General features: G+C 29.3%; 1 protein-coding gene across 2 annotated transcripts in view; it reads left to right on the top strand.

Moving 5' to 3' along the window:
* LOC136090355 (uncharacterized) overlaps nucleotides 1–14215 on the top strand; it is a 54075-nt gene extending 39860 nt beyond the window's left edge. For both annotated transcript variants that reach the window (XM_065816946.1, XM_065816945.1), the window contains 2 exons: nucleotides 8624–8725; nucleotides 13151–14215. In XM_065816946.1, the coding sequence (XP_065673018.1) occupies nucleotides 8624–8725; nucleotides 13151–13749 (701 nt within the window). In that variant the 3' untranslated portion in view covers nucleotides 13750–14215. The remainder of the gene's footprint in view (nucleotides 1–8623; nucleotides 8726–13150) is intronic.
* Nucleotides 14216–21429: the final 7214 nt, after the last annotated feature.

Genomic DNA, 21429 nt, shown 5'->3' with positions numbered 1-21429 from the left:
ACACAATGACGAAAAAAATGTATTTGGAATCATTTTTCAAGAAGTGTATTTGGAGTCATTTTTTAAAAAACATAATGACCCAAAGCATTCTTCAAAACTTTGTAGGAATTACTTGAATAAGTTAGAGAATGATCAAGTATTAGGTAGAACAATTTAGCCTCCTCAATTATGAGATCTCTCTTCTATTGAACTTTTATGGGATGAAATGAAAAGAAATCTAAAAAACTTATGCCTTATGGTGCAAAGGATGTGTGGAAAAAACTTAATAGTGAGTAGCTTATAATTAACTTTGACAATTTGGAGTAAAAATGTAGAATAACAAGAATATGTAAAACAATCACCAAGGTGGTTACATAGATGAGAGTAACTTATTTAATTTATATTATATGTAATATTTAATTTGAGTTTTTATTTTTTGTTACGTAAACTTAATAGTAAATTAGCTTATTTTTCAGGTAATTTTTGTTTACATAAAGTTAACTTGATTTTGTCATCTATAAACACAATTAGATGTTAAAAGCTGTTTTTTTACCACAAACAGTATTTGCAAAACCTTTACTATAAGAAAATATATATATATATATATATATATATATATATATATATATATATATATATATATATATATATATATATATATACACATTATATAGCACAAAAATATAACACAAGTTATTTTTTAGTGGCACTCCTCATGCTGATTTCTATGTATGTTATACTAATTGATCAAAATTATAGAAGATTTTATGTTTTGCTAATTATTCACATATAAAACTTGAGAAAAATTGTTATTATATAAATTATTATATAAATTGTTGCAGCAATTGTGAATATGTGTTGATGTGCTGAACAAATTTTGATAACAATCTTATTTATTTTTATTTTTATTTCTTTGTATAAAAAAAAAAGAAAAGAAAAGTGGATAAATCTTTTTTAGTTATTTAAATCTACATATACAGATTAATTTTTATGCAGTTGAGATTTGTAAACTTCTCAAAACTCTACAAATGACTTATATGTAATCAATGAGATCAATATGAAATCAATGAGATCAATATGTAATCAATGAGATCTAGCATTGTTAGCAATAACTTGATCTTACATATTCTAAATTCTAAAATGTGACAACCAACTTTTTAAACATGTTTTTACAAAAAATTTTATTTAGTACAGTCTATTAAACCTTCTACATTGTGTAACATCCAAAAAAAACGTCTTGCTTTATATAACAAATTTGTCTCATGATTTCGCTACAGAATAAGTGGCTTTAACTTGTTTTCAAATTTATAATTCATGTAGTTATAGTTGAGCATTAAATTTGAGAATTAAAAATTATAAATCTAAATGCTAGATCTTTGATAGCCGAGTCTAGTTGCAATTTCATGTGCATTAGCAGAATTTCTTCCCTAATTGTTATAGTGTGTTTTTAGCCAGACTTTAGTATTTTTGTTTAATTTAAAAGATTATGAAAAATTTCCTCAAAATAATATAGTTTTTTATACTTTCCTTGCCCTTAACTAATATAAAACATAAGTACTTTTTTAATTCAGTTGGAATAGATGGATATAAATAGCATAATCTACTCCAAATGAACTCTGAAATATCAAAGAATACTTACACAGTGTAAACAATTACTGAGTAAAAAAGAGTTTTTCAAAGTCTTTTAAACAAAACAGAATTACAACAGATAATTCATAATTATGATCATAATGAATATCCATAGGCTGAGTATTTTGATAATGATTATCCTGAGGCATAGCAAAAAATTTTTTCATTTGAGTGGAGAGGTTCTTTTTAATAAAGATTTATGTTTTTTTAACTCATTATATGTATATGTATATATAGATCATTATATACATATATATATATATATATAAAATGTATATGCATATACATACATACATATATATATATATATATATATATATATATATATATATATATATATATATATATATATATATATATATGCATATATATATGCATATATATGCATATATATATATATATATATATATATATATATATATATATATATATATATATATATATATATATATATATATATATATATATATATATATATATATATATATATACAACCCCTAGATGTTGTCCGAAAGTTTTTTCCGTATTTTGTTGACAAAAAGTAAAAATTAAAATGCAAGACCAAAATTATTTTTTTGTATTAATTGATAGACTGCCTGCCCCAACCAAACCCTCAGTCGATGTAGCAGCACTCCCTTGCGGGTCAGGCTAAAAGATAGTAGATGTAGCAGCACTCCCTTGCGGGTCAGGCTATTTGTCAGTCGATGTAGCAGCACTCCCTTGCGAGTCAGGCTATTTGTCAGTCGATGTAGCAGCACTCCCTTGCGAGTCAGGCTATAAGATAGTCGATGTAGCAACACTCACGTACAGCAACAACACAATGTAGCGCATGATTTACAGTAAAGAAAAATAAAAATAAAACCATTTTCTTAAAAAAATTAAAAATAAAAACATTTTATTAAAAAAAATAAAAATAAAAGCATTGTTTATATTGTTAAAAACATTCAGACTGTTTTTAAAACATTCTGGTCAATTAAATTTGCGTTTTTGTGGTTTTTTTAAAAACAATTTATTTGTAATTAAATTAATGGTTTTTACTTTCGTCCAACACGCAAATGTTGGACGAAAGTCAAAAGTAATTAGAAGTGACGTACGTGTTGGCGTAAGAATCACTTTTTTCCTTCCGCTCTTCCCAAAGACAACAAACTATAGATCTATATATATATATATATATATATATATATATATATATATATATATATATATATATATATATATATATTGACTTTATTGATGAAAAACAATGTAAAATGAAAAAAGTTTGATAAGAGATTTCCTTCTAATTTATTATTGCTCTGTTCTTTTAAGAACATTGAGCACTTTAATTTTGTAGAATACATTTAAAATTGTTTGTGTGTGTATATATATATATATATATATATATATATATATATATATATATATATATATATATATATATATATATATATAAATATATATATATATATATATATATATATACTACTGTGATCAAAAAGTAAGGTGAATTTTTAATTTAAACTTCCCGCCTTATTCGAATCGTCAAATCTTTTTTATTTTTAAGTTGGTAGGAATCTCATTAACATTTGCGCCAAATATACATATCAAACTCATAATTATTTTTTTTTGTTTACGCTTGTTTCTGAAGTACCAAAAGTGCATTCAGCGATTTTTACGATGTCTAATTTTGTTGAGCAAAGAAGTGCTATTAAATTTTGTTTGCAGAATGATATTTCTGCTGCTGAAACGTATCGAATGTTGCAAAAGGCCTTCGGTGAAGAGACTATGTCTCAAAAAAATGTTTACAAGTGGTACAAAGACTTCAAAGAAGGCCGAGAACGTGTTGATGACTGGGAACGCTCCCGACGACCATTGACTTCGATTGATGATCGCCACATCAACAAAATCAAAGAATTGGTGCATGCAAATTGTCGGTTAACCATTCAAGACCTTGTTGACATGGTTGGAATATCATTTGGGTTGGTGCAAGCGATTTTGAAGGATCATTTGGGCCTCAGAAGACTCAAATCACGTTTGGTGCCGAAATTTCTCAATTTCTTTGAAAAAGAGCATTGCGTTAAAACGTGTGAAGCAATGCTTTCTGACTATCAAGAGGTCTACAAACAAATTATTACTGGCGATGAGACTTGGATCTACGCATACGACCCTGAAACAACCGACCAATTGAGCGAATACCGTGAAAAAGGCGAGCCGAGACCGAAGCGACCACGTCAAAGTCGCTCAAAAATCAAGGTCATGTTGACTGTTTTCTTTGATTATTGTGGTGTCGTGCACTACGAATTCCTTCCAACTGGCCAAACTGTCAACAAGGAATATTATTTAAGCGTTATGCGACGTTTGCGTGAAGCTATTCGCAAAAAGAGACCGGAATTATGGGCCAATAACTCTTGGATTTTGCACCACGATAATGCGCCTTCGCACACAGCACTGGTTCTTCGTGAGTTTTTTGCCAAAAACTCTACCCATGTTGCTCCACAACCACTGTATTCGCCCGACTTAGCACCGTGTGACTTCTGGCTGTTCCCAAAGCTCAAGAGACCACTCCGGGGAAATCGTTTTGAGTCCATTAAAGAGATCCAACGTGAATCGGCACGCGCATTGAAGGCTATCCCTACCGAGGACTTTTCGGCATGCTTCGAAGACTGGAAAAAACGTTGGCAAAAGTGCATTGGGGCCGGGGGGGATTATCTTGAGGGGGACAATACAGATTTGGAAGAATAAATAAAAAATTTTCATTTTATAAAAAAATTCACCTTACTTTTTGATCACAGTAGTATATATATATATATATATATATATAGTATATATATATATATATATATATATATATATATATATATATATATATAATATATATATATATATATATATATATATATATATAGTATATATATATATATATATATATATATATATATATATATATATATATATATATATATATATATATATATATATATATATATATATATATATATATATATATATATATATATATATATATATATATATATATATATATATATATATATGAAGACCACACTGGAAAAACGATCAAGCTGCATTTTTGCATTTTTTACCCCTGTTATATTCGGCTGCAGCTAAACTATATAATAATTGACTATATAACCAGAAAACCAATCAAGTTATACAGATATTTAGCTTTCAAGTTTATCTGTCCGCTGGAAGAACGATCACATTGCTCGCTGTAAAGCATGTGACAACGCTAAACCAATCAGAATCGACAAAATTATAAACAAACGTTTTGAAATGGCGGATGCAACTGATTTTCCACAACGGGCGGACAAGCCAAAGAAAAGAAAATCATTAGATTCTAAAAAAGATAAGGCGAAAAAAGCTTGACTTTCAAACCACACAATTGGCAATAACTGCCAGTGCACATTTTTGCAGTGCTTTGAAAAAACAGTTCTTGAAGACAGCAGCTCTTATTAAAGCATTCAATGCTTACCCTTCAAAAGACGAACAAGACTTATTCCTATCATCTCTTATTACAACAAAGAAAGTGTTGAAGAGAAGACCTACTTTGTGAAGGGGAAGCCCAGTTTCATGAATTTAGCTATTCTTATCATGTACGAGTTCTACGTGGTGGAACCTATGTAGAACAGAAAGTCTGCTTCAAAGCCTTTATTGCCTTGTTTGGCATTACAAACAGAAGAGTACAAACCATCAAAAAAGCCTTAACTTCAACAGGTAAGTAGCAAAGTATAATTATTACACAAAGTATGCCTATTTAAAAAATGTATAGTTGTGATAATTATTATAATAGTTTATATTATCATAATTATAAATTGTTGAAAAGGCATCTATACATATAGCTATTTCTGTATTACAAAGTTAATCATGACTAGATCTGGTACTGCTAAATTAAAATATTATAACAATCAGTTCATGTTACTAGATGTATTCACGTTTTATTTTGTATTGCAAAAATATCATAAGTTTTTATTACTTAGATTAGCTGTAGACTGTAATAATACCAGTTGACTGTTTTTTTTTTGTACTATGGCTAAACATCCAGTAGAACCTCTTTTTCGTGTTGATGTTTGTGTATTACACCTTTTTTCACAGTCTAGCAACCTGTACTATACAGATAGTGCAATGCCAACTTATAACAGTTAAATTATTAAACTGCAGAGCTTAGACTAACTAACTATTAAGCACAACTTAGACTAACTGTAGTCATAAAGGCTGACTGTTTATGGAAAGATATTCACTAACTTATAGCCTATACTAGCACTACCACTAGGAGAATTAATTATGTTTTTTTTTTTTGAGTAAGTGTGGACTATTCTTAATTAAATGTGAAGGGTAGAGATTCTTTTGTTACCAAAATTTTGATTTGTGACAAAAAAACTTGTATTCACGAGAAATTTGTTTATTTAGTAACAACAGGACACCAGTTAAACAAAAATGTGCAACTCTTACCACCCACACCCCACTCTCTCCCTTCAATCAACTTATCCGTTTCTATTACTCACACTTAAAAATGAGTTTTTTTTACAATAGTGTGTCCTCCTAAAGATACCAGAGGGTGACATAAGAATAGGCCACGCAGGCTTCCTGACCATGTGACAGCAGCTATCCGAGCACACATATCAAGCTTTCGTGGAAGACATTCTCACTATGCGCTTGGCAAAACTAGAAAGCTGTATCTTTCAGCGGAACTTAATGTCAGCAAAATGCACGCCCTCTTCCGAGAAACACATCCTAGAGATAACTTACGAAACTTATCGCAGAGTGTTTGTTAAGGACTTTAATATAGGGTTTGGATACCAAAGGAAAGACACTTGTGCAACTTGTGACGAGTTAGTTTTAAAAATAGAGCATGTGGAAAAATACATCTTAAAGAATGAAGGAGACGTAGATATCCTACGTGTGAAAAAAGAAAAATTGACCAAACAACATGAACTTCACAAACGCAAAGCTGATACATTTTACACAAGAAAGTCGGGGGCACGCAGACGTGCTCAAGCGACTGAACCGGTTGAGGCAATATCATTTGATTATCAAAAAAAATTTTGTATCTTTCAACATTCACGTGCTGTCCACAAATGATGTATACATATATACCTATGACGAAACCAAAGGAAAGAAGGGTGCAGATGACGTTGCGTCAATGTTGTATCATTTTTTCATAAATCATCTTTCAAGTAATGTCACTGACCTTGAGGCTTTTTGTGATGGGTGTGCTGGACAGAATAAAAATTTCACTATCATCCGTTTCTTCCACACAATGATCCACACCAACAAGCGCTTCAAGACTGTCAAGCTGACTTTCCCCATCAAAGGACACTCTTACATGGAGTGTGACAGAGACATGGGTCTGGTAAACCAAAAGGCTGATGTAGAGTTGCCAGAAGACTGTTGTAGAGTCCTAGAAGAAGCTAGAGCTAAACCAACACCATTCAATGTTATTCGTTTTTCTTGCAACCAGTTTTTGACCTTCACTGACCACATGAAACTAAACTTTAAAGTGTCCTTTTCCCACAAGACCAGTGCAGGAAATCCTATTTGAGGCTTAGCATCCCAAATTGGTGTCATATAGAAATAATTGGAATGGCTTAATGGAAACCGTTGTATTAGCAAAACCCCAGAAGAAGGGATAAATTCTTAGAAATCTTCCAACGCTGATGCAGCTTTACCCTACTGATCTGGCGATCAGCAAAGAAAAGTATAATGATCTCCAGGTTCTCAAGCGTTTTTGTCGACCTTAAAACCATGCATTCTTTGACAACCTTTCAACCTCAGCTACAGGCATCATTGAAGGTTCTGAAGGAAGTAGCTTGGACACTGATGATTAAAAACAATTAACTTTTTATTTTTTAACTAATCTTGATCACTATTACTAAAACGCATCTTATTTCTAGTTAATAAAGTTTAAGTTTCCCTTAATTTATTGTATTAGCTATTCTTCTAGACAAACAATAGATACACTCTACACTGCACCAGCTAAAACTGTAATTTACTATTTTATAAACATTTTTTGAAAAAAAAAAGAATATAAAACGGAAAAACTATCAAGCGTCAAAAAGGTGTGCCATCAGTAAAACAATAACAACACCATCATTACTAAGTAATGTTGACAGTAAATATTTTTTTTTTATTAAAGACCTTGCTCAAGTAAATAATAAAAAAGAGAAAATTAAAAAAGCTTAACAAATAAGTGAGCTATGATGTTTTGAAGTTTAAAATCTAATTTACTCAAAACAATAAAAATGTAGCTTGATCGTTTTTCCAGTGTGGTCTTCATGTATATATATATATATATATATATATATATATATATATATATATATATATATATATATATATATATATATATATATATATATAATAATCCCAAGTCAATATCATTTATATTAATATATATCAATATCATTATTTATATTATGTTTTGGAAGACCACATTTTTACATTAAAATACCGATACATCCAAAACACTTTTTTTCAGGTAGTTGTAATATGTAACTTATACATATGTAGTTGTAATATGTAGTTTTTATTTTAGTGTTTTTACTTTGTTCTGAACATCTTTTCAATATATCTTTAATTTTTTAATCCTCCCACATCCACATTCCAACCCTTCCACATTTTTTCTTTATTTCACAAAATTTAAAAATTAGTTAAAGAATTAGATTCATTAAAAGTAAATTATATAGGTGGGTGGATACCATTCATGAAATCATATACCCCTTGTAATTCTTCCATAGATCCACAGAACAGAAAGTTTTTTAGTTAATTTAAGATAAAATTTTGAGTTTATTCAACTTAAAACTAGTTTTTTAATGCTTCTATATGAAATAAATGCGACTTTTCATACCCTAAGAATCACATTATGTTGACAGTGTTTATGACAAAATATTTATTTCAATTTAAGTAACATCTATTTTTTTAAATCCAAGGTAAAACCAGGTAACCGAAGCCTTTTCCCTTCAAGTGAGCTATTTTTCTTGCCATAGTTAGCAACTTTTGTTAATTGAATATTTCTTTTTAGGTAATAACCAGTTGTTAAACAAAAACTGGAAAAGTGTTTTTGATGATCTATCAGATGATGATAAGAATTGTTTTTATGAGAAAACAAGTTTACCTATCAAAGGTTAGAATTTTGTAATTTAATTTAATTTTTAATTTTGATTTTTAACTAAATTAAAAATTTTTAAATTTCAATTTGTAATTTAATTCTAATTTTTTAATGTATAAAAGAAGTTTTATTGTTATATGAATGAAGTGCTTATAGATGTGCTGATTTTTTTAAGTTCTGGAAATCTTAAAATATCATTAAAATATCTTTATACTTTCCATTATTAGTGATGGAAAGTGGAAATTTTCCATCGTTGTTGGAAATTGCAGTCAAAAGTTTCAGAGTTTTCTTTGGTGGAAATGGAGTAATAAGAAAAATTTTCTTGTTTAAGTGAATCAGAATATATCGAGTCATGTAGTAATTCAAATATGGACATCCATGAATTCTATTAGCATTTGATTGTTGAATGTAATAAAATGTCTTCAGAAGACAAAGAAACAAAAAAAAATCTATATTGTAGACTATTTATGGATTGATGATGAATTTTTAGATTCCTGCAATAGCTATGAGTTTAATGGTACCCCAGAAATGCATGCTGACATAACCTTCTTTAAACCTTATCAATTGTTTGAGTTTGTTGTTACTAATGACATTTGTGATTACATAGTTGAACAAACTATGTAATCATAAATGCAATTAGCAACAACATACTTATCATATCATACTTTTTTTTTTTTATAACAAAATATATAATAAAAAAAATGTATACCATGCAAAATTTAAAAGAAAAGCAGTTGAAGCCAAACTCTAGATTTAAAATGTGGAATCCAATAAAAAGAGATAAGATTTATATATATTGGATTGGAGCAAATAGGTGCGTACAAGAGGCTAGGGGTCCTAAATCAGGCGTTTTACTGCGTACATACTTTGTGAATGCCCCTTTAAAGTGTTTCTAAAACAGAATACATATAAAATCTAAAACAAGATACATATTTTGAATGGTTTACTGTAAAAAGAAAAAATAAATAATGGTTTGGCATTTTTTTTATAAAACACATACATTAAAAATAGTATCACAGAAGTAACTAGATCTGGTAAAAGGAAAAGGTAATACCAGCTGTTGTTGATCTACATAAAAAAAACATTAGTGGTGTTTATCAAGGTGATCAAATGTCAACCACTTACAGTTCATAAGGTAAAAGAGTCAAGACATTTCTTATAAAAAATACTTTATCCATTTAATAAACACATCTGTTTATAATGCTTATTGTATAGCTAAAAAGATTTACAAAAACATCAATTTTATTTTTGTCGAAGCATTAATTATATATTTTTAAACACAAAATCTAGAAGTTCTATTAATGTTAAACTAATGAGTCTAGCATTTTCCATCATTAATACCTTTAAATCTTATAAAGGCAAGTCCATCAAGTATATGTATGCAGTATGCAGTGCTAACAAAATTCAATATGACACTAGATACATGTGTATTAATTGTGATGTTGGTCTGTGAGTAAATTCTTGTTTTAGACATTATCATACTTCCAGAGATTTGAAATTGAAGTTTTATGATGCATATTATTAAAATATTGTAGAAATTATTATTTTTTATTTATTTTTTTAACTATAAGATGGAAACGTTACTAAAAATTATATTTTATATAAAAGTATATAAAATATAATTTTTAATTTAGTTAAATGTTCTAAAGTTATATTAAACAGATAACATTGACCGTTAAAAGTTAAATATTAGAAAAATAAATCATTTTCTTTAGTAATTATTAGAAATGCAACGATACATTTTGATTATGTATACTTATGGGATAAGTAACCTCAAAACTATTTAAAATCCATCATTTTGTTTAAGTTGGAATACAACAGTTGTTCCTTGGTCAGTGGCCAAGGTACAACCTGGATGTTGTACTTTGGCCTATTAAAATATTTTGTTAAATTATTTCACACTTATCTATATATTATAATACTAAACGATTTATTATTAGTTTCATTAGTGTCCCTTCGTGCATTTTTTTGACACAGACATTTGTAGAAAAGTTTAAAGTGAGAAAATAGATCATAGAAATAGATTTATAAAAATTATTTTCTTAGATTTTTTTTTTTTAATCTTTTCTAACCTGCGTGTACTTTACACGATATAATTAGAAATTTTTTAACAAGAATGTTATTTTTTTTCCTTTGCATTTTGTGACTTTATTGTGATTTGCTACATTTTAGAGTGTTATTTGATCTAGTCTATATCTCTGTTTGAAAAATTTCAAATTATGTAATGTAATAAATAATGAGAGTAGAACGACGGTTAAAATGATAGTGGCTATTAATGCAGATGATGGTTTTATTCCATCCATGCTGATATATCCTTTTGTAAACCTTAAAGATTTTATGATAACTGGAGCTCCTAAAGACAGTATTGGAGGTGCCAATCCATCTTGTTGGTTAATTGAGTCTATGTTTGTGAAGTTCCTCCAGCATCTATCAAATATGCAAAGCCTACCAAAGAACAACCTGTCATTCTCATAATAGACAATCATGAAAGTCATATTTCAGTACCCGCAATTCATATAGCCAAGATAATGGTGTAAAGCTTATTACTCTACATCCACATACTATTTATCATATGCAACCATTAGACAAGTCAGTTTTTGAGCCTTTCAAGACTTATTTTAATACAGCGGCTAACGAGTTACTAACGTCTCCAGGTCATATGAGAAAACCATTAACTATATATGATATTGCTGGCTTGGTGGGAAAAGCTTTTCCTCTTGCCTTCACACCAAACAATATTTATAAAGGTTTTAGTTCAACTGGTTTTCATCCTTTGAATGAAAACATCTACACAGATGCTGATTTTATGCCGCCATCCTATTCGGATCGTCCACTTACTGAAAAATTACCCACCAGAATTGATCAGGTGCCTGTTGATCAGAATTGATCAGGTGCCTGTGCCAAGTCAGCCGACTGCTTCAGATTTTGAAGTTATAAACGGAAAATTGCCAACTTTGATATCACCGGGTATAATACACCCTCACCCAAAAGCCGAACCTCGTAAATAAATACGAAAAGACATATATATATATATATATATATATATATATATATATATATATATATATACACACACACAAAATAGTAATTAAAAGTTTGTTGTTTTTGTTTAAAGATTTTGTTCAAAAAGAAAAAAAAATTGAATATTGTTTTGATTTTGTTCAGAATTTCTAAGGTGTTTTGTTAAATAATGTAATTGACCTAATAAAACGATTTTAGTTAAGAAAAGATAATAATTTACTTAAATTACCTCCAAATTTTCAATGTGTCCTAGGTACATCGTAGTACTGACCCAGGTACATAGGATATGTTGTACCTTGGCCTTAATTACCTTTTTTTTTAACTTTAAAATCTATGTACAAAGTATGAAATATACATTTCTGATATTTTGGTGGTGAGTACCCAAATAGTTGACCTTTCAAAATATGCAATTATGATTTGCGTGCTGTACGTCAAATCACAACAAAAAGTATATATCTAAAAAACTGCGCTAAGTACAACAGCTTTCCCTACTTATAAAGGTACTCAGATATTATAAAAATATGAATAAATATTATTAATATATTCAGGGGAAAAGCATTCTTTTTACATCAAGGCAAATCTGTTAATGATTTGTTTTTATGATCATTGTAATTGTCTCTACTCATTCTTAAATTGCAAAATCATTGTAATATATACTACCTTTAGTAGTATATATTAGAATGATTTTGCTTTTTTAAGGAAAAAATTAACTTCATGAAATCAGATCATAGTTTTTCAACTTTGCTTTCCAATAAAAAATGTTTTGTGACAAATATGTCTTTACGTTACCAAATTAGGCACCAAATATGTCTTTGTATTTTAATGCCATTTAAAATTCTTTCAAACTTTCAATGTAGTTTTCCATTTCACCATTCACTATTTTTTTTTTTTATTAAGCTACTCTAAACTTAACGTAACCCTCACACTTTCTAACTTGATTTTAATTTTTAAATATTAAAGGAAAATGTTTTTTATTAATCAAAAAAGTTTAAATCTGTTATTGAAATTAAAGTAGAAGTCATATAGAAATCTAAAAAACAAAGCCATACGAAAAACTTTGTAAAGTTGAGTTTTAATGTTTTTGACTCAAATTAAGCTACCAGGGACTCTAAAACCTATCAGTAACAAAAATTGTTATGATGAATGAACTCAAACTTTTTCTTTTTTTTTAATAAATAGTTTCTTAATCAAGTTTTAAGTTCAATTTAAAAAATTGATGAAATTTGTTACGCAGTGTCTAAACATTTTTAGACGCTGCGTAACAAACCTCATATAAGAAAAAACATTTTTATAGATACGTATATGATATATGTATGTTATATCGTATAACAAAACAAAAGCGAGCGCTTTTAATATTTACGTGAAATGGTTATAACACTATATGAAGTTTAAGATAAAAAAATAAAGTTGTGTTTTTAGATTATCGTAATGGTTTATCCCTTTTGGTTAAAAATTTGGATCAAAATGAACGATTGAATGATATCATAGATTATTTTGAATTACACGAAAATGACCGCATAAAGATTCTACTTGCCTGTTACGGTGGTGGAAATCCCGCGAAGTCGTTATTTGAAAAATTGGAGCAATATAAACCGGATTTAAAAATCAAAGATTTGTGCAAGTGCTTGGAAACTCTTGGTTTGAATGGCGCACTAGAGTCTTTAAAAAGTTTCAAATATTCAGACGAAGAAAAAGTTTCCAAGATTAATAAAATTCATTTAACAAGTTTTACCTATAAACTTATCAGTTTTAACGCTAATGACCAACCCTGGAAAGATGTTGCTTTTGAACTCCTTGGTTCTAAAGAAGATGTCAACACAATCGCGAGGACAATCAAGCACCCAAACACATACAATCCCACAGAAAAATTGATCGATATTTTATCAAGTTCAAGATCTACAACAATACAAGAGTTTCTTGATGCATTAAAAGAACTCAAAATCCTCGATGCTCACGAGTTAATGTGTCAAAAAATTATTGCGAAGATAAAAGAAGAAGAAAAAATTGAAAAGAAATAAAAAAAAGTAAAGAAATTAAAAAAAAAGAAGTAGAAAAGAAAAACGAAAAAAAGAAGAAGCCATCGGAGTGAAATCATAAACGATGAAAAGATAATCAAAATGAAATCATTTTTAATTATTTTTATTTTTATTTTTTATATTATTTTATATTTATTTTTATATTAACTTTAGATTAATTTTTTAATTAAATTTTTAATAATTACAATTAGCTCACTTGATTTATAATCACTGCTAACTACATCCACATTGTTTGTCGCAAACTAAATAAGAATTTACTTACAATCGTATATATTTTATAACTTTTATCTAACATTTATCCCAAATAGAAATTATATTTTTGTTTTGCGATTTAAACCGGATACCGTTGAAATAAAATGTTTTTTGTATATGGATAATTTTTGCTTTTAGCTGTAAAATAATGAATGCTGTATAATTTTTTTAAAAATATATATTTTTTTAATGATAATTTCATTTTTTAAAATATTTTAATAGAAAATTGATCACTTTGCCTTATTTAAAATTTGTATATTTTAAAACTTCACTATTTCTTCGTTTTGTTCCCAGATTTTCAAATAATAGTATTTTTTGCCTACTGACACAAAAGGCCGGGTGAAAAAGCAATCGCTTTCACTTACCGTTTTAATAGTAATTGCCCAGCTTTACAAAAATGAAAATTTACTGCTAAATCGCTGAGTATTCGCTCAGCTTTACGTGAAATAAAATATACTGCTAAATCGCTCAAATTTTTATTCAAGTAAAGCTTAGCAATTACTCCAAAAACGCTGTGTAAAAACAATTGCTTTTTTTTTTTTTAATACACCCGGCCGAAGTATGAGCGTACGAAAATTTACTTCGTTTCCAGAAGACCAAACCTAAAATCCAATTAAATTAAACTAAAGCGATTTTCACGGTGCCTTTGAAGTTTTTTCGTGGTGCTAATGTAAACTCGCAAATAATACACAAATAATGTATTGGTCAAACATTTTCCGCATCCGCGATACGTAGCATTCTTCTTTGAGTATGTTCTGAATTTTTTCGTTTCTAGAATAAAAAACAACAAAAACCATACATCCCAATAAAAAGCATGTCACAGTAAAAATCATATATCGCGGACATTCTTTTTTTAAAGCCATTGTGTTTTTTAAATTCATAAATATATCTTACGTAAAATAAAGATACGGATTTATAAGTATAGAACACAATGTTTCTGAAAACAGAATGTTGGTGATATATGCTTTTTGATATGTTTTTTATACATATTTAATATATAAATATATTTGATACACCTCGTATGTTCGACCTCACCTTGAGTACGCCATCCAGGCGTTTTCACCATACCAACAGGGGGACATAGACGCGCTGGAGAAAGTTCAAAACAGTTTCTTCTAATAAACATAAAAACCCTGAGCAGAGAAGAGTTATTTTAGGCCTCACAACACTCGAAAAGAGAAGGCAAAGAAGTGGTTTAACCCAGATTTTTAAATACATGCACAAAATTGACGATATAAACTTTGACGTTCTACTTCAAAGTTTTTATGCGTTCGTTATACGATATCATAATTAACGACTAGCATGCAACGAGTACTGAACTGCATGCCGAGAGAAAAATTCTAAACAAACTGTGTTGTGTCCCAGTTGAATACCCTGCCCCAAACAGTAGTTTGCACAATCTCAGTTAACATGTATAAAAATCGTCTGGATGAAATATTTTAATCGGTAAAAGAGGAGCATAAAAGCATGTCTTTCAATATATTCTTACGGTATGCTGCTTGTGTGACAGATGTGCACGAATACCGAAGACTGTCATTACAGAGATGCCTGATCCAGCACATCTTCGTTGATAATTTTTAGATAAAAAGTAACAAACATTGTTTTTTTATTTTTCAAAACTTAAAAAATCCTAACGGATAATTGTAAATATTTAAAATTATTGAACTTTTAAATAAATTAAACTAAACTATTTGTAAGTAAAAGAAAAGAGTTTATAAGAAGCGTTTTGTATAGTTCCCCCTTCCTCAAAACAGGGTTACAACTATGGATTGTGAGGTTACCATTTTAGTTTGAGGTTACCATAACACGTGATATTATAATACCACATAATTAAAAATAGATTTTTATGAGGTTATTAAGGTTTGTGTTCGGAACATAATCTATAAAAATAGAAATTCGGAAGATGAGGTGAGTTTAAAAATGTTCAACGAGTAAAAGGTACGGTAGGGTCGTCGTAGGGTTCGTTGAAGGCCGAATGATTAATTCGTTTAGAGGGTTTGAAAATTTTTTTAAAATCTCACAAACAAAGCCTATCCACTTCGCGAAAACTCCTGTTAATTGATCGAAATTGCATTCTGGGATGTCCTGCCGGACCTTTTCCGCCACTAACACAAATAGTTGTTTTTTTTTAATTAATAAAATTTTTTGCTAAATATCTCAATTTTGTAACATTAAGATACATTAAGTTTGTTAAGATTACCTTTAAAATGTTTCAATAAGAATGAAATAATGGGGAAAAAACGTTTTGTAGAACATAATGTTAGATTAATTTTTTTAGGACGTAAAAGTATTTTATAATACGTTAAAGTTATTAACATTATACATTAATAAAAGTTATTAATATATTCATTATAACATAACAAAGTCTCATTACAAAGAATTAAATTGAAAAAATAATATCATAATATATCAAAGGGCAAACCTATAATATTTTTCAAATTGCAATTTGACTTATTGGGTGGGTATATGTTCCTGTTTTAAAATTTCATTAAATAAAAAATTCTTGTAATAACCAAAAACATAGCAAATTTTTTTAAAGTTAATAGCACATCTTACTACAATAAAAAAAAAAAATTTGAAAAAATGGTATCATAATATGTTAATTATGAAGAACACGTGCAATTTTTTTTTGACTTATTCCGTGGGTTTATGTCTCTGTTTAATAATTTTATGAAATAAAAAATTCTTGTAATAACGAAAAACGGAACAATGTTTTTTTCGAAATAAAGCGCATTTTTTTCATGTTGATTGTGCAAAAACTGAAAATGACTTTTTTTTTTAATTTTATTGATATGAATCATGGCCAGTCTGTTTCTTTCAAGACATTTATTATTAAATCTTATAAAAGTTGTTTCCATTTCACAAACTAGTGACATAAAAGCTGATGGATTATGAGCTGAACTAAGAAAGAGTACATATGCACACCTTTAACATAATTTAACCTTTTGAATAAGCCATCCAGGCTTGTGTAAAAGGGCTTGATCCTTTAGTTGCATTCAAATTTAATTTGGTTGCATTAAACATATAAAATGATCATGGACGAAAATAAGATATTCCTTTAGGTATGTTATTTTCTGTTTCATAAATTAACGGTTGTTTGATTACAACACTTCATAAAATTATTTAGATTGAAAGCTGCCTCAAAATTTGAATCCTTTACACAGTTGCTATTGGATTTGCTTTTTTCTACAGATAAAAGTAATAAAGCGTTTCTATAGGCAGCTCGAAATTGTCTAACATTTGGACGGTCATTTTAACTACCTTTGCTTCGAATAATCGAAAAAAAAATCTCAAAGCAGATTAAAACGAGAAGTATAAACAAATTGAAAACCTTTAGAAAATAGCTCTCTACTTAAGGTTAGAACACTATTAATTGTGACACTTAAACCCCAATGACAGGATATACTTGCTTGACTTCTAATATTACAAAATTTCCATTTCTCAATCCGATGCTTTAACCCTTCCAACTGAGAAATACTGGCTCCTTTTAAAGTTAGAGCGCAACAAGCTGGTTTATCTGCATATAATTTATATGAATTTAATATGTCGAATAAAGTATCTATGCGTTCAATAAATCTGGTAATACACTTAAAGGAAGTAAATTTGTATTAGAGCAGCAATATTATGCAGAAGCAACCTGATAACTAAAAACTTGAGTAGCAAGTTTGATCTTCATAGATAACAGAGGACCAAAACTAACAGATAGAAAGTATCTATCTGTTAGTTTTGGCACTAGACGCACAGAATTTATTTTGTCTAAATTGTACAGAGACTGGATGTGTTGCAAAGAAATAACTTCATCTTTAATGTCAATGTTATGTTTTCATAAATTATTTCTGATACTTTTTGCTAAAGGCAGAGGATCAAATAATATGAATATTTTTATCATTGGAAGGATTAGGAAAGTGTGGTAAAGTTTTGGATAAACCAAGCAAACGTAAGGCAGATATATTAGTAGATCCTGTATCATAAACTATACATCTAATGTGTAAACCAGTTTCTTGAATCTTAGAAACAGTTTCACGTAGTAAAGAAGCCAGCTGTTGATACTATTGAATTATTATAAAATTAAGCTATTGGTCGTTTTCATTTATTTGCCAAGCCTCTAACCATAATTACAAGGGCCTAATTCAAAAGTTTTCCATTTTTCATACCATAAACCCCGTCAGAATCATACTCTAAATGCTGCTTTAATGACATTTCATCTACATCTACTGTATAACAAGACTGATATTATGATCAAGCAGATTCATTGCATCACCACATAACTTTAATAAAGAAAACAATTAAGAAGAAAGCCCTTCTTGAAGATCTGAAAATACATGGGACAAAAATAATAATAGACAGGTTTGACTTGGTAAACAGAACATTGTTTGCAAGACATTAAAAGTTTATGACTATGAAACAGAATTCGCAAAGCCAAAACTTTGTCACAAACTGCCCAGCGTTTTCCTTTATTGACTTGTTTACTCATCTCTAATTGACTTTTAAAAAAACTAACTTGTAAAAGTGATAAGTATTTTCTGGATAATTTTAAAATATGTTTTATAGACCCATCACATTTTTTTGGGTTTTTTGTTTGGATTTTAAATCTCAAACTTGTTTACGTAGTCTAGAATTTTTGACTCGAAATGTTAATTGTAACCTTTGAAGTTTGTTGAATTTTATTTTATTAGTAGACATTTAAGGTTAAAAATAGTTTTGATCTTTACTAGAATAATTCTATCACAGAGTTTCTTAAATGTGATCAATCACTTTTCGATACAAATGTTGCAAAAAAAGTGGTATATTTTTTATTATGGTTGAATGTTTAGTTTTCTTTATAAGGGTAAATTACTACCATAAGTTACATAACAAATTTTGATATGTAATTATATACATGTTGCACACTTTACACATACATAATATTATCGAGTTGATCAAAACACTAATGAATTATCCTATGCCCAATAAACATTCACTCAATTACCCCATCTCACTTATATTAGTGTTCTCTTTTGAATTTAGAAATAGAAGTTATTAAATGTTGGTGGCTCATCATGCAGTGCAGTTGAAAAGGGCATGCCTTCAAAGTAAGTATAATTTTTCTATAAAAGGAGCATTCTTAATACCATCATTTTATATATATGTGTGTGTATGCATGTAATATGTGTTTGCGAGTGTGTGTGTATATATATATATATATATATATATATATAAATGTATATATATATATATATATATATATATATATATATATATATATATATATATATATATATATATATATATATATATATATATATATTACGTCATAAAGTGTATTATAAATGTTCTCCTTATTCATTTTCCCTTTATTTTTACATACTTATCTTCACAATTTTTTTTAGGTTTAAGACTGTTTACCTGATTCCTACAGCAATAAAGAACTTTAAAATGCTGTTGGCAATATTCTAAAGCGCGCACCTGATCTAAAAGAAGGTGAATGACGTCTAGTGTGACGCCAACTGTGATGTTTTTGTATGTGACTCACGTGTATCAGATACTCATTGTTCAAAAGATAAATGCATTCGTGGGCGAAAACGTAGGCATTTAAACAATATGAATAATTTGGAAGCTTTTAATACTTTCCAAGCAAAAAGTGGTCCAATTTTGTTGATAATAGACATTCTGTTTATAAAGCGGAATTTAATGAAGTAAAGTATTAAGATCCTTTTATAATATGCGGAAACATTCTTCTAATCTCATAGTTTTAATCAGCTTGGTGGTTGCTGTTTGTGTATTGACACTTCCGTTTGTTATTTTTAATCGTCGTTTATACAATAAATATGACGCTGCTTTGTTACCATAAAATGTACTTTTTTAATTATAAAAATTTCTATAAAAAAAACAAATGATTAATGATGAAAAAGAATAAGAATAATGGAGTAATAATAATTGAAAAATATCTCATTGCATCGCTGACGACGCTGATCATTGCATCACTACCTTAAAGATTTATCATTATAGAACTAGTTTACGAATAATAAGCTGATTGAACAGTAGAAATAAATTATTGCTACCGATCATAAAGTATTATACTACATAATTTATAGATGGAAATTGTATAAAAATTTTAGAATTGTTACCAAAACGGTTTTTATTGAAATTATTATTATTATTTGAAATTATTATTATTATTCAGTGATCAAATACAAATACAATAATCTATTTATAATTTGATGAAGAGGTGCTACACCAGCCCCCCCCCTATGCTGACGAACATGGAGATACAGAAGCTACAGACAAAGCAGCAATTGTATCTATAAAGTTACTTTCTTATGTTGTTTTTGAAAGCGTTGATGGATTGAGCGTTCACTGCTTCTTGCGAAAGCGCATTCCATGGGGCGACAATTCTATTTGAAAAAAAGTTATACCGCTCCTCGCAGTTTTTTACCATCTGACATTCTAGTTTATGGTTATGGTTATCTTAGAATATACTTATCTTTACTTTTTGAAATTTTTTGCGGGACGACAAAACTAACAAGCTCGAGTTTACGAGTGATTTTAAATTGCTCGATAAGATCTGCTCTTTTGCGGCGTTCTTTAAGAGTTGTTAAACCGAGCCGTTGGAGTCGCTCTTCATAGGTTATGTGTTTAATAGTCTATATTGTTTTTGTTGCTCGATGTTGGACTTGCTCGAGAATGGCAATGTCTAATTTTAAATGCGATGACCAGGCTTGTACAGCGAACTCAAGATGGGGGCAAATGTAAGTGAGATACAGAGTGCGCCATAAATAAAAACTGCGACTGCGAAATGTTTTTTTGAGTCGCCCTAGCACTCTATTTGCTACTGATGTGGCTGACTCTATTTGCGGTCTAAAGTTAAGGTCATTCGAGACCATCACACCAAGGTCTCTTTCGACTGCGGTTTCTTCGAGAGGACGACGGGTGCCGTCGACGTTTGACATTGAGTATTTGTACGTTGACTTGTTACATCCGCGCCCAACATGCATTACTTTGCATTTCTCAACGTTGAAATGCAAGAGCCAAATATGTGACCATTTCACTGCTCTGTCAACGTCATCTTGGAGAGTGATGTTGTCCGACTCCTTTTTAATTATCCCTATTATTTTGCTGTCGTCGGCAAACAGTTTCATATGATGAGTAATACTGTCTGGCAGGTCGTTTACAAAGATTACGAATAGCAATGGGCCCAAGACCGAGCCTTGAGGCACTCCACTAGTGACTGCTTTCCATTCAGAAGTAATGCCGTTTATAACCACTCGTTGACATCGATTGCTTAGCCAAGCTGCGATCCAGTCAAGAAGAGCGCCTTGAATACCGTACGCTCTCAGCTTATGAAGAAGGCGTTTATGTGGTACTTTGTCAAACGCCTTTGCAATGTCTGTGTAAATGACGTCTACTGCGTGTCTGCAGTGAGTTGCTTCC

This window comes from Hydra vulgaris, chromosome 13 (assembly GCF_038396675.1).
Source record: "Hydra vulgaris chromosome 13, alternate assembly HydraT2T_AEP".
Lineage (NCBI taxonomy): Eukaryota > Metazoa > Cnidaria > Hydrozoa > Anthoathecata > Hydridae > Hydra > Hydra vulgaris.
This window is presented reverse-complemented; position numbering and strand designations above follow the sequence as displayed.